The 11,766-nt window shown below is 39.5% G+C and overlaps 1 protein-coding gene across 1 annotated transcript; it reads right to left on the minus strand.

Moving 5' to 3' along the window:
- Positions 1 to 600: 600 nt before the first annotated feature.
- On the minus strand, positions 601 to 10,899 carry LOC148506827 (extracellular calcium-sensing receptor-like). The gene is made up of 7 exons (XM_088446076.1): positions 10,895 to 10,899; positions 9,400 to 9,621; positions 8,163 to 8,454; positions 5,172 to 5,990; positions 3,487 to 3,699; positions 1,588 to 1,711; positions 601 to 1,499 (listed from the first exon to the last, which is right to left on the minus strand). Exons 1-7 carry the CDS (start codon positions 10,897 to 10,899, stop codon positions 601 to 603), a joined length of 2,574 nt encoding a protein of 857 aa, XP_088302202.1.
- Between the last annotated feature and the right edge of the window lie 867 nt (positions 10,900 to 11,766).

The raw sequence follows: 11,766 nt of genomic DNA on the forward strand, positions 1-11,766 counted from the left end.
TTCAAGCATTTTTGTTGCGTGCAAATTCGCTGCTGTGATTGCAGTTGCGATCTGTACTGAATCAGGCCCTGAAAGCAAAAGCTGCATAACTCTCATAATATACAGAATAACAGACGTAGTATTGGGCAGCAGATCAACCTTAGCACATTGTGGGTCTCATTTACTAACGAGTTTTATCACCAAAACGAGTGATAAATGTCACTGTGTATGATAAATGTTGCTCCAGCCAATCAGTTCCCAACTGTCACTTTTCTAACTGTTGACAGTTGGTTGCTGATTGGCTGGAGCACCATTTATCATACACAGTGACATTTATCACTCGTTTTGGTGATGAAACTTTTTAGTAAATGAAGTCCTTGGTTTTAATTTTAAGTAGTAGGCACATGTGTAAAGATTAGATAAACATTGTTTCAGATTTTTTCTCTTCAGTGAACGAACACAAAGGTGTTTTTAATACTGATAAGTTGTAAAGGAGACAAAGAATTTAACACAATCAGAGATTTTCTATTTCTAAAAATGGAGGCTGGTCATCAACATTCAATATTCAAAGTACATGTAAAAATAATAATATTATTCCTTTGGTGTGTGGCATTTTTCATCTTAGTTCTTCTCCAAGAGTTGCTTCTTTGCGTTCATATTGGGATGGAACAAAATAATGTAACATTTGGGAGCAAACATGCAACAGAGCATGGCCCAGCTAGACGATAGAATTGCAAACACCTCCATTGCTACAGTATATTTACCACTGGTGCTGAGCGAGGCTGGAACATAGGACACCCAGACACTAAGGAAGGCCAGCATGCTGAAGGTGATGAACTTGGCTTCATTGAAGCTACTGGGAAGTTCTCTGGCCATGAAAGCCACAAGAAAGCTGGCAAGAGCTAGTAGACCTAGATACCCTATAGTACACCAAAATGCAGTGGGTGAGCCTTCATTGCATTCAACAATGAGGACTCCAGATTTTGCATTCAAATTGTATTCAGGGAAAGGGGACGACAGGGACAACCATGTGACACTTATTAACAATTGAGCGAAGGTTGCCAGGCCAATAACTGTATATGACATTTGAGGACTGGCCCACTTCTTTAAATCACTGTTTGGCTTTGTGGCCTTGAAGGCAATCATAACCATCAGGGTCTTGGCCAAGATGCATGAGACACAAAGAGCAAAGGTTATCCCAAAAGTCACTTGACGTAGAAGACACTTCTCATGGCTCGGGTAACCAATAAATGCAAGGGAACAAAGAAAGCAGAGAGACATAGAAACGAGTAGAAGGCAGCTGACATTATAATTGTTGGCTCGGACTAGAGGTGTTGTCTTGTAATGAATAAGTAGACCGAGAACAGCCAATGGAATAAGGGAAGAGGTGATGCTGGTGGACATCAAAATTACACCTAAGGTTTCTTCATATGAAAGATACTCAATGGGCTTTGGTACACATTTATCTCTTTGCTGACCTGGCCACTCACCCCAGGGGCATTTGGAGCATTCATTTGTATCTGAAAAGGAGGCAAACATTATGAAAGACGTATTCATATACTGTACATATAAATGATGGATTTCTCTGGTATCTAATTATAGACTTACCAGTTGTATTGGTGATTTCTCCAAGAGGGCAAGGGACACACTGGAAGCAGCAGCCAGGTCTCCTAGTGACAGGTGCCTTCCTGAAACCTGGCAGACAGCTCTCGCTGCAGACAGATACAGGGACCTATGAACAATATATAGAAACATGTACAGAGGTTTAATCACAGGCTGGGTACACACGTAAAGATTTTCTGTCCAACCATCCAACTAGCTGATCGGTTGGAATGAAAATCTGGTAACGTATGGGAGTAACTGATGATCAGCAATTTGCTCCTAAATGCCGGAAAATTGATAAAAACTGTTGTTTGAACAAATTGTTTAAATCAAACATTTAACAAACTTGTCTGTCGTCCATTTTCATCTGTTTTCTGGCATTTAGGAGCAAATTGCTGATCATCAGTTACTCCCATACCTTACCAGATTTTCATTCCAACCAATCAACTAGTTGGATGGTTGGACAGAAAATCTTTGTGTGTGTACCCAGCCTTAGTCATATTAACATACATATTGTTCTTTGCTAAACTCGACGATTAAAGGCATGAGAAGTGTTTGTTGTCAATTTAGGCCTCTTACTCACTGGCATTTTATATGTTAAAATTACTTTCTACTACTGTCTATGCTAGATTTATAGAAATCATTGTAAACTTTATGATTTGCTACTGTGTGGCATATACTGTACCATAAATGGAGCAAAGAGTGATCAGAAACAGAAGCTTGATAATGGGTATAATGGAAACTGCAAACCATGGTTACCAGCATCAAGAAAGCCCTCATTTTAAATGTGCATATAAATCGCATTCCGGTTTTGATTAGGCCTTTTCTTCATTAAAGACTATGGCAGAGGTTCCCAAACACGGTCCTCAAGACATCCCAACAGTTCAGGTTGTAGAGATATCCATGGTTGAGCACAGGTGACTTAATTAGTACCTCAGTCAATTTGATTTTACCACCTGTGCTCAACCATGGATATCTCTAAAACCTGAACTGTTGGGGTGCCTTGAGGATCGTGTTTGGGAACCTCTGGTCTATGGGGTCCATTCATCATCCTTTAATGGCCCATTAACAATGGAGAAACTGTAGTTTCCACATATTTAAGGTAATGAGTAACTCATCAGGAGACTGATAGGACCACCTAATATTCGGCAAATTCCAAAAGCGGAAAGTTTTTGGAGTCTGCCTGTGAGAACAAACGCTATCTTCAGATGGCACTTGTTCTCAGAGACCCGCTCCTTCCCATGGGAAGAAGTTCGGGGGCTGCGAAGAGGAATCCGTGTGGATCCCTCTGCCTCCTCAGTGGCTTTGCGCCTGTTTGACCCCAGGTCACACATGCACAGAAGTCGTCAACGGGGACAGGTTAGTAACACTGCTGCAGAAGTAGCAGTGTTACTGATCGTGGGGACAGCTGCTTTTTCGGGGCAGTTGTCCCCACACAGGAGCAATGCTGAAATGCTCTGGCAATAAGTAACCCCTGTGGCGAGGTGGATACTTCAGCATAGGGAACCATAGAGCCCCCGGTGAATAATAGACCCCTTTGCGTTTCTATGGAGTTTTTGTTCAGTAGAGGACCAGTGTGTTCCATCAGGAGGATCCACTTGGACTTGTGATCCAATGACCACTAGTTAAAGCAAAACACAGATATCTTCAGGGTCCATGTCTTTATCTCCAGTAGAGGGTTGACACTGGTGTCATTAGCAAGGCATTGACTCTCATACAAGGAAGCAGAGCTGGCAGCATGATGTATATACTATCTCCAATAATTCAAAAGTTTTATGTATAACATGATACAGTATAGTTCAAGATAATGCTATTACAATATATTTTCAATGATTTCCTGTTACAGACAACATAGCTACTGTAGTTCTCTATCACAATTCTGTGATTTACAACACATTCCCTTACCTGGAGACTACCTGTGGCCCATTTTAAAGCACTTATATTCATATTTAAGGCTGATGAATCATAACTTCCAACAGTGACCTGTTTCATTGTACCCCCTGGGCCCAGTTGCCAGTTGATGATATCGTACACAGGAGGAGGGTCCCCATTGCCATCAAAGAACATGTCCCTGCCAGTGCTCAGTTTTATTCGGACTTTCTTTATGTATTGTAGAATCTGCTGGAAGATTGCAAAGATGCAAAGATGTATGAGATATATCATATCTTAGAGAGAAAAAGTCATGGGCATAACTACTATAGGTACAAGGGGTACAGCTGCTATGGGCCCAGAGCTGAGGAGTGTCCATCTTCCTTGTTATATGTGTTATATCAGAGATTAACAATGTCGGTCATCACGGCATACTAATGGTCCAGGTTTTAGGGATATTCATGGATGAGCACAGATGGTTAAATTAAAAGACTTTGGTACTAATTAAGTCACCTGTGCCCCAGCATAGTTATCCTTAATACCTGAACTGTTAGGGTGCCTGGAGAACCAAGTTTGGGAACCTCTGTTGTACATTTTTCACCATTGGGTGGTACATAGGGGCCCTTACAAACTTTTCTTATGGGGCCTTCAAAAACCTAGTTTCTCACCTAGCTAAAGTGGAGAAGTTTCCCATAGCAACCAAGCAGCTTCTAACTGTCATTTTTCTAGCACGACCTGTAAAATGATAGGAGCTGATTGGTTGGTACTTTATTTCTCTCACTTCATCTCTCTCTGAGATTTGATAAGGCCCCCCCTGCATATCTTGTTTGATGTAAGATATTGTAAAACTAGTTTGAGCATTTTTAGAATACAAGATATTATTTGTTAATCTCCTAAATGCAAGTTGGACCCTTCCCACTAAAATATTAAGTACTGCAGATAAATAAATGCGACTAGTGGGCCTGATTCATTACGAATCGCCATTGTGATCGCAGCTGCAATTACGCATGAGACCTGCTGCAAAAATATGCTAATGAATGATATCGCAATGCTGTCACATAGCCAGCGTAGAAACGCCCACTACCGCTATTTCACATCGGTAATATGTTGCAGTCTTAGTCTTGAGTATTCATCGAGAACATCGAGTAACATCGGCCCCTCACACACAATTACAGCAGGTCTGACCTTACACAGATATTGGTAACCTCATCACATGCAGTGAGTACACAAGATATGTATGCCGTCGCAGTAGCTAATTTATGCATGCTCATGTAACGGCGTTCAAAATGGTCAGGCATGTCTGCGTTTCTCCAATCACGGCCCCCGTCACCACCCCTAACCTGTCATTCACTCTGCGATGGCTTACCGTGCTCTGCGCGATCACAGTGTGATCACAGTGTAGCCATCGCGCATGCACGCTGCGATGCATACGCATGAGCAATATGCAACAATCATCCGATTGCGTATACTTTTGCGGTTGCGATCTGTATTGAATCGTGCCCAGTGTCTTTAATTTTATTACATTTAGTTTGTAAAATGCATCGTCCTACCCTTATATGGATCATTGACACAAAAATACACTCATGTACGTTTATATACTTCAGATACATGTGGGAAAAATATATTTGTATACTTTTAATTAGGTTTGTCTATTAAGGACATTTCAGCCTAACTTATCAGCATTACCAACATCATCATTATCATCACGATCTAGATTTTACCTGCCATGGCTTCATGTCCCAGCTTTGGTGAGTAAACTGGCATGTCCCTGGTCTGCACATGTGCAGGTCATGCAAAGCACTAGCTATCATTAACACTGCACTGTAAAGATTGTATGCAATTCGCATGCTGGATGCCTGTCTAATGTACACTTGAAAATGCTCCACTGGATCTTTCTTTGTGCAGTTTCTTGGTGGCCTCTCTCTAGGGAATGTGAAGTTTTCAAAGTTTAGAAATGCACACCCAACACTTTCTTCCCAGAACATCCAGTTCCAATCTCTTTCTGGTAGCTCCACAGGGTTTACATGGTCAAGGTATTCCCGGAAACCTGGGATATGTCCATGGTGGAAAGCAAAACCTATGCTTCCTGCTAGAATCTTGGAGTATTTTTCAGAAGAAAAGAGTGAAGAGGTTGACCAAGCTTCACTGGCTACCCATGTCTTCTCAGTCACATTTCTTCTTAAAAGCTCATCAAGTAGAGGTAAAAAGTGGACATCGGTGGAGAAGACAACCACGGCTTGTGCTGTTGAATCTTTAATAACTTGAGCTATGTGAGGAATGTTGTAATTGGGTGGACTGATCAGAATGTACTCTGTAAACTCTGAACAGGCCCCAGATTTAAGAATTTCTTGTTTAATAACCTGTATACCCTGTTGTCCATAGTCATTGGCTAGTGCCACCAACCCAATCCAAGTCCAACCAAAATGTAATACAAGCTGGGCCAGTCCTTTTGATTGGAAGGCATCACTTGGCACAGTCCGGAAGAATGATGGGAACTGTGTCCTGTCACTCAAGAGAGAACTGGTAGAGAAGTGGCTAATCTGTTGGTTTAACAAAAATATAAAAAAAAAAATGTTTTTTTATTAAAACCCATGTAACAAGTTATTTTTAAAAGCTCAGTCACCCACTTAGTAGGTCTATGTGATAGAAACTGGTGTTTTGGTTAATTTTTTAAACCTTTAATTTTCTTAGATTTACATAGCTTATATATGCAGTTCTTAAGGAGCCATTTTCTATAAAATGTTCTGGGTTTGATTCAGGGGTGGATGCTATTGCAGCCACAGTTACAACTTTTTGTGGAGTCGCAGTTGCGTTAATATACATATGCTGAGTTTAGACTTTCCTTAGTGTACTATTGTGCGCCAGACAGTGCAATTCCACCGAGGGTTATAAACACTCCACCAAGGAGCACACCATAGCATTCACCATCGACAGCTTATGGCAAGTGCAGTGTCTTCTTGCTCTAAACATGGCCTCTGTGACTGCGGCCATGTGTTGCATGGACACTCCTATAGCATGACCGTGAAATGGCCTTTTTTTTTGCATTCATTTCAGACAACCTCCTAGTCACCACTGAAGAACACCCATGGTTTTGCAGCACCAGTTCTAATACCAGAAACTCCCTACACAACAGCAGTCTCTCAGGGAAATGGATGCGCCATAGGGATTTCAGGACATTTTGTGTATGTGTAGTAGCAAATAATCACTCAACTGCACAAACATGGGTATTGGTTCCACCATTGAATCAGGGACACATTGTATGGAGGAACATGTCCAAGGTAATTATTGGGTGGTTCACCAGTTAGGGAATGTTGCTAGGTTATTAATTGTGCAAACTGGTATGTCAATAGAGAATGGGTTGGGTTAATACTACTAGTGATGTAGGTCTGTATCTGCCCCTCTGAAATTCTTTTCATTTTTTTTTTATTATGTAGGTACTCCTTTATACAGCAAAGTGTTACACATACAGTATTCCTTAGAACACAGGTTCTCAAACTTGGTCCTCATTATTATTATTATTATTATTATTATTATTATTATTATTATTATTATTATTATTATTATTTACCAGTAGTGTAATTGTTCCATTTTGTCTAAGTAACCACATCTCCAATTACACTACTGGTAATTATTATTATTATTATTATTATTATTATTATTATTAATATTGATAATAATAATAATAATAATAATAATAATAATAATAATAATAATAATAATAATAATTATAGAGGTTTTACGGCTATTAATACTACTACAAGTACTACTACAGATGTGTCCACAAATACTATTTGTCACTACTATTTTTCACAAAACTAACATCATATTTGTAATGTGACAATTGTACAATGCAGAGGTAACCTGGATACAGGCATTTTATGTTCTTCTGTGTGCTAATCTGGGTAAAAAGGCAAAATACAAAGATCTGATAAAGGGTAAGCCATGCCTTGTGCATCATTATGCTTAATCTGCGACATTGTACCAATTCCTTTGTGACAAAATTACTAAGCCTAGTACACCTAGGACACAATAAGATAATATGAGAGTGGCTACAATGCGAATAAGTTTCAAAATTCAGGAAAGGGTATGACATTTTGAGAATCATCAGCCTTGGAAGAGAGTCTAAATCGCATTATTTGTTGCAAAAATGCTAGGCGTATGAGGACACATCTGTGCCTTTACTATTGCTATTATTATTTTTATTTCAGAATTGAAGATCATAAGAATTAATTTCAAAATGAACTATTAAATGTTTAAATTTTTGCTGGTTGCTTCCTTGTAATAATTTTGCTTTAATAACTGTAATCAATCCTTCACTATATATATGTTTGAAGCTGTGACACAACCCCTTTAAGTCAATATTAGCCATAAAAAAATATTTATTAAAATATTTCATTCTGAAAACGAGCAGAAACTGCATTTTTTCTAATCTTTTAGGATTTGGATCCTTTATTAAACCTTTAATGCAGGAGACGTTGACGATATCTCCTGCATTCAGAACAAAATAGGTCTCAGCTGCCATTCCCATAGAAAATAATTTCGGAATATAATATTAAACTATCAAGTGTTGAAAACATTTATTAGCTTTATATTATTTTACACTATGAACTTGAATTCAGGACAAAAAATAACTTCTGCAGAAGAGCATTTGAGGTCATTAGTAGATATAAGACTTGTGAATAGCTGGTTGAGACCAGAGGAACTCCTCTTACTTGTGGATACCTGCTCAGCCCAAGAATATGAGCCATGAGGATTGAGTAGGTGGAGGTAGAATGGCCGATGACCGCCGTCAACCTTTCCTTTTCTTGGCACCGGAAATTGGGGATAGCTCTGCTCTTTCCCGTCACCATCCAAAGAGTTCCTTCCAATTCCCGCTGAAGCACAGAGCAAGAGTCATAGACTTGGAAGCCCAGGGTGGTGTTTGGGAGAATGTCTGGGCTCTGATTTATCTTCTTCATGGCAAACATTACCACATGTACCTGAAGGTATGTTTCCAAAGACAACCTGCAATGGACCAAATAATAATATCTGAATTCATGCAACAGGACAACAAAATCACCATCAGACACCTACAGATGTGGCCTCATACACTTAGGGGCATATATACCAAAGTGCAGGTTTTTACAAGGGGAGTTGTTGCTCATGGCAACCAATCAGATTCTAGCAATTATCTTCTAGAAGGTGCTAGATAAATGATAAGTAGAATCTGTTTGGTTGCTATGGGCAGCATCTTCACTTCTAAAAACTCTCACTTTAGTAAATATACCCCCTAGTGTATAGATGCCCAGTGTGAATGAAATGAAAGGTGTAGCATATAGTACCATATTTTTCATTAAATTTGGGTTCCTAGTTGCATTGCAGATTCAGGTGTGACTTTAACTGTACAGGAATTCCTTTTAAACATGCACAAAGTCACACGGAACTTGGTGTGAGAAAAAGCTGCAACAGTTGCATTGTAACAATTCGTACACAGATTCTTGCTCATTCGCAAACACAGGTATCAATTGATCAGTGCAAATTATCACAGTAGTGTTGTCACTCTCAGTTGTTTTATTTATGTAAATAAGATGCATACATCGTGCGAGAAATACTTTCATTGCAGCCTAGCTGCCTGGGAACTAGCGCACCGAGAGGGGCTATTTAGTGTGAATCGAGCAATAATGCACAAGGACTCATCTGGATATGTGTGGTCACTATGGTCTAGAGCAGGGGTCTTCAAACTTGGCCCTCCAGATGCTGTGGAACTACACATCCCAGCATGCACTGCACATAGTTTTAGCATGCTGTTATATCAAAAAGGTGGCAGTGCATGTTGGGATGTTAGTTCCACAGCAGCTGGAGGGCCAAGTTTGAAGACCCCTGGTCTAGAGCGTCTAGGAAAACCTGAGTATCTAATGAGATGCTTAAATAGGGCAAACACACGCCACGATCTACAGAACGGTTTCTTACTTTCTGCATAGGGCTTGCCTTGGTTTCTGCGTGTATAAGATTTTGGGGTACACTTTTCCAACATGGAGGGGCAATATTGCTCCAATTAAAATCCCCCCACTTGAGGAAATGCCCATTAACTCTGGAGTATCCAAAGTGCAGCCTCGTCCAATGGAGTAGGATGTCGGAACAAGGTAATGCATAATGAGTTGCCATATTGTCTTGTAGACAAGTGTTATCGACCTGGAAACAAAGTGAAAAAGGAAAAGGTTTACAGCAGTGTTTTAAACACCTGTCCTAAGAGAAATTCTTCAGCAACAAAGTACTGGAGCACAATTCACATACAATGATCACCTGAATAGTACAGCACTAACAGGATTTATCAGTGCTATTTTTCAGCACTTCAGTTCCCGAACCTCTCATTAACTGTAATGTAATGTTCTGGGTCAAAATATATTTCCTATAAGATGAGTTTTATTTTAAAGGCCCCTTTAAATGCCTTCATTTCTAAATACTAAATGTATGTCTATATGATTGTTTTGAATTGTTTTTCTATGGCTCCACCCCCAGTAGCTCCACCCACAGTTCCTGAAACTATTTTTCCAGAAAAATAGCCCTGGGATTTATTATGGGAAGTGTGGAGAGCTTTAATTATTTTGTTTTCTATATTGTAGATAGAAACATCACTATTTTCTATATTTATCTAAATTTAAAGTATCTGCCCATGTTCTGCAAGTACTGATAGCCTGACAGCACTACTGCTCTTGTTTTGTGTGTACAGCCGTACAGTAGCACTTCTCTGATACAGAATGATGAATGCTATACTCAGATTTTATTCTCATTCTTCTACCCATTCACAACTATACCATACCATATATCTCACTGTGTGTGTTGAATGCAATGCACATTGCCTGTTCTTAAAAAATACCTACATTTTGTCAACATTAATGCTATATATTAACCGTGTAGGCATTATGGGGCACATTTACTAAGCTCTGGAAAGTGACAAATTGGAAAGTTATAAACTACCAGCCAATTAGCTCCTAACTGTAATTTTTCAAACACAGCCTGTAACATGACAGTTAGGAGCTGAATGGCTGGTAGTTTATCACTTTCCAGAACTTAGTACATCTCCCCCTTTATCTTTAAACATGATCTCATAGCGCGTATATGTTATTATCATGCATGGAGCTGTTTTGTTTTATTAACAAAACTGTAACTGATAAGCGTCATGTCATACGAACAGTCAGCGCCATCAATCCCTATTGATCTTGCCCATCAGTAAAGTGTTACTGCAAACTGGTGTAACATGCAAATATACAAACAAATTATTATCATGTGTCTACAATACATTTATATGTGCTTAGAACTTTGCCCTATATCATTATGTATTTTCATATCCATGGCCCAAATGGAACTCACTCCCTCTCAGTCTTCTGCAAATATTTGCAAACTTTGGGTACTTGAAAGGTCAGATATCCAGGTGATAGGACTTATCGACAAGGATGTGACTTACCTCATTGTACATTAGCTGCTGCTCACCTGTCATATGCGTTTTATGCTATATATACTGTGCATGTCTTTAGGTATTTATGCTAGCATGTAATGTTGTCATCTCCCATTAAAATCTATTACCATTGACCTTTTGCTACTACAGGGAGAGAGAATTACCCAGTGTATGTACTACAGTATATGACAAAAAAGACAATTCCCACTGTGCAGGTTATACAGGGAATGACATAGGGGGATTTAGCTGAGTTTTTTGTAATTTATCCCGAGCGTCTTATTTATGTCATTAGGGAGACACAATTACTAATTACAAATGTACAAGTGACAGACTACAGCTGAATAAAACATTACAGTAATTACCGACAGCATAAAAAGGCTCAGGAATTGGCCAGTATGAAATCATTATTTTGAGTTAAAACTAGAGATGTGCAGGACTCGGATTGGTTCAGATTTTCCCACCAAGTTCGGAATTTTCCAGCCAAATTCCGAGTCTCAGAAAGAGGCAAAACGTCATCTTTCATGGACAAACATCATCTTTCGTGGACAAAAGTCCATGAAAGATGATGTTTGTCAATGAAAGATGACATTTTGCTTTTTTCCTCAGACACAAAATTTGGCGTGAAAACCCAGAATTTGGCGGCAAAATCTGAACCAATCCGAGTCCTGCACAATCTATTGTTAAACCTGAGGTACAGGGCTGTGTACCACATTTAGTGGGTTTGTGCGGGTGTACCTTTTCTTTTTGGGCCTGATTCAGAGATAGATGGTAATGCACCTGCGACTGCATCTTCTTACGCAGCGCAACCTGTGTCTTTATGCTAATGCCGCAGCCGATGAGATTCGTACAGAGACGCCCACTAGCTGCAAATCAAATACCTT

Source organism: Taudactylus pleione, unplaced genomic scaffold (genome assembly GCF_031769625.1).
Source record: "Taudactylus pleione unplaced genomic scaffold, aTauple2 ptg000393l, whole genome shotgun sequence".
Lineage (NCBI taxonomy): Eukaryota > Metazoa > Chordata > Amphibia > Anura > Myobatrachidae > Taudactylus > Taudactylus pleione.

Coding starts and splice junctions, on each gene's coding strand:
- LOC148506827 (XM_088446076.1), bottom strand. Junction 5,991..8,162: donor GGCTGAGCAGGTATCCACAA/GTAAGAGGAGTT, acceptor TTAAACCAACAG/ATTAGCCACTTCTCTACCAG. Junction 3,700..5,171: donor GGGACATGAAGCCATGGCAG/GTAAAATCTAGA, acceptor ATCTTCCAGCAG/ATTCTACAATACATAAAGAA.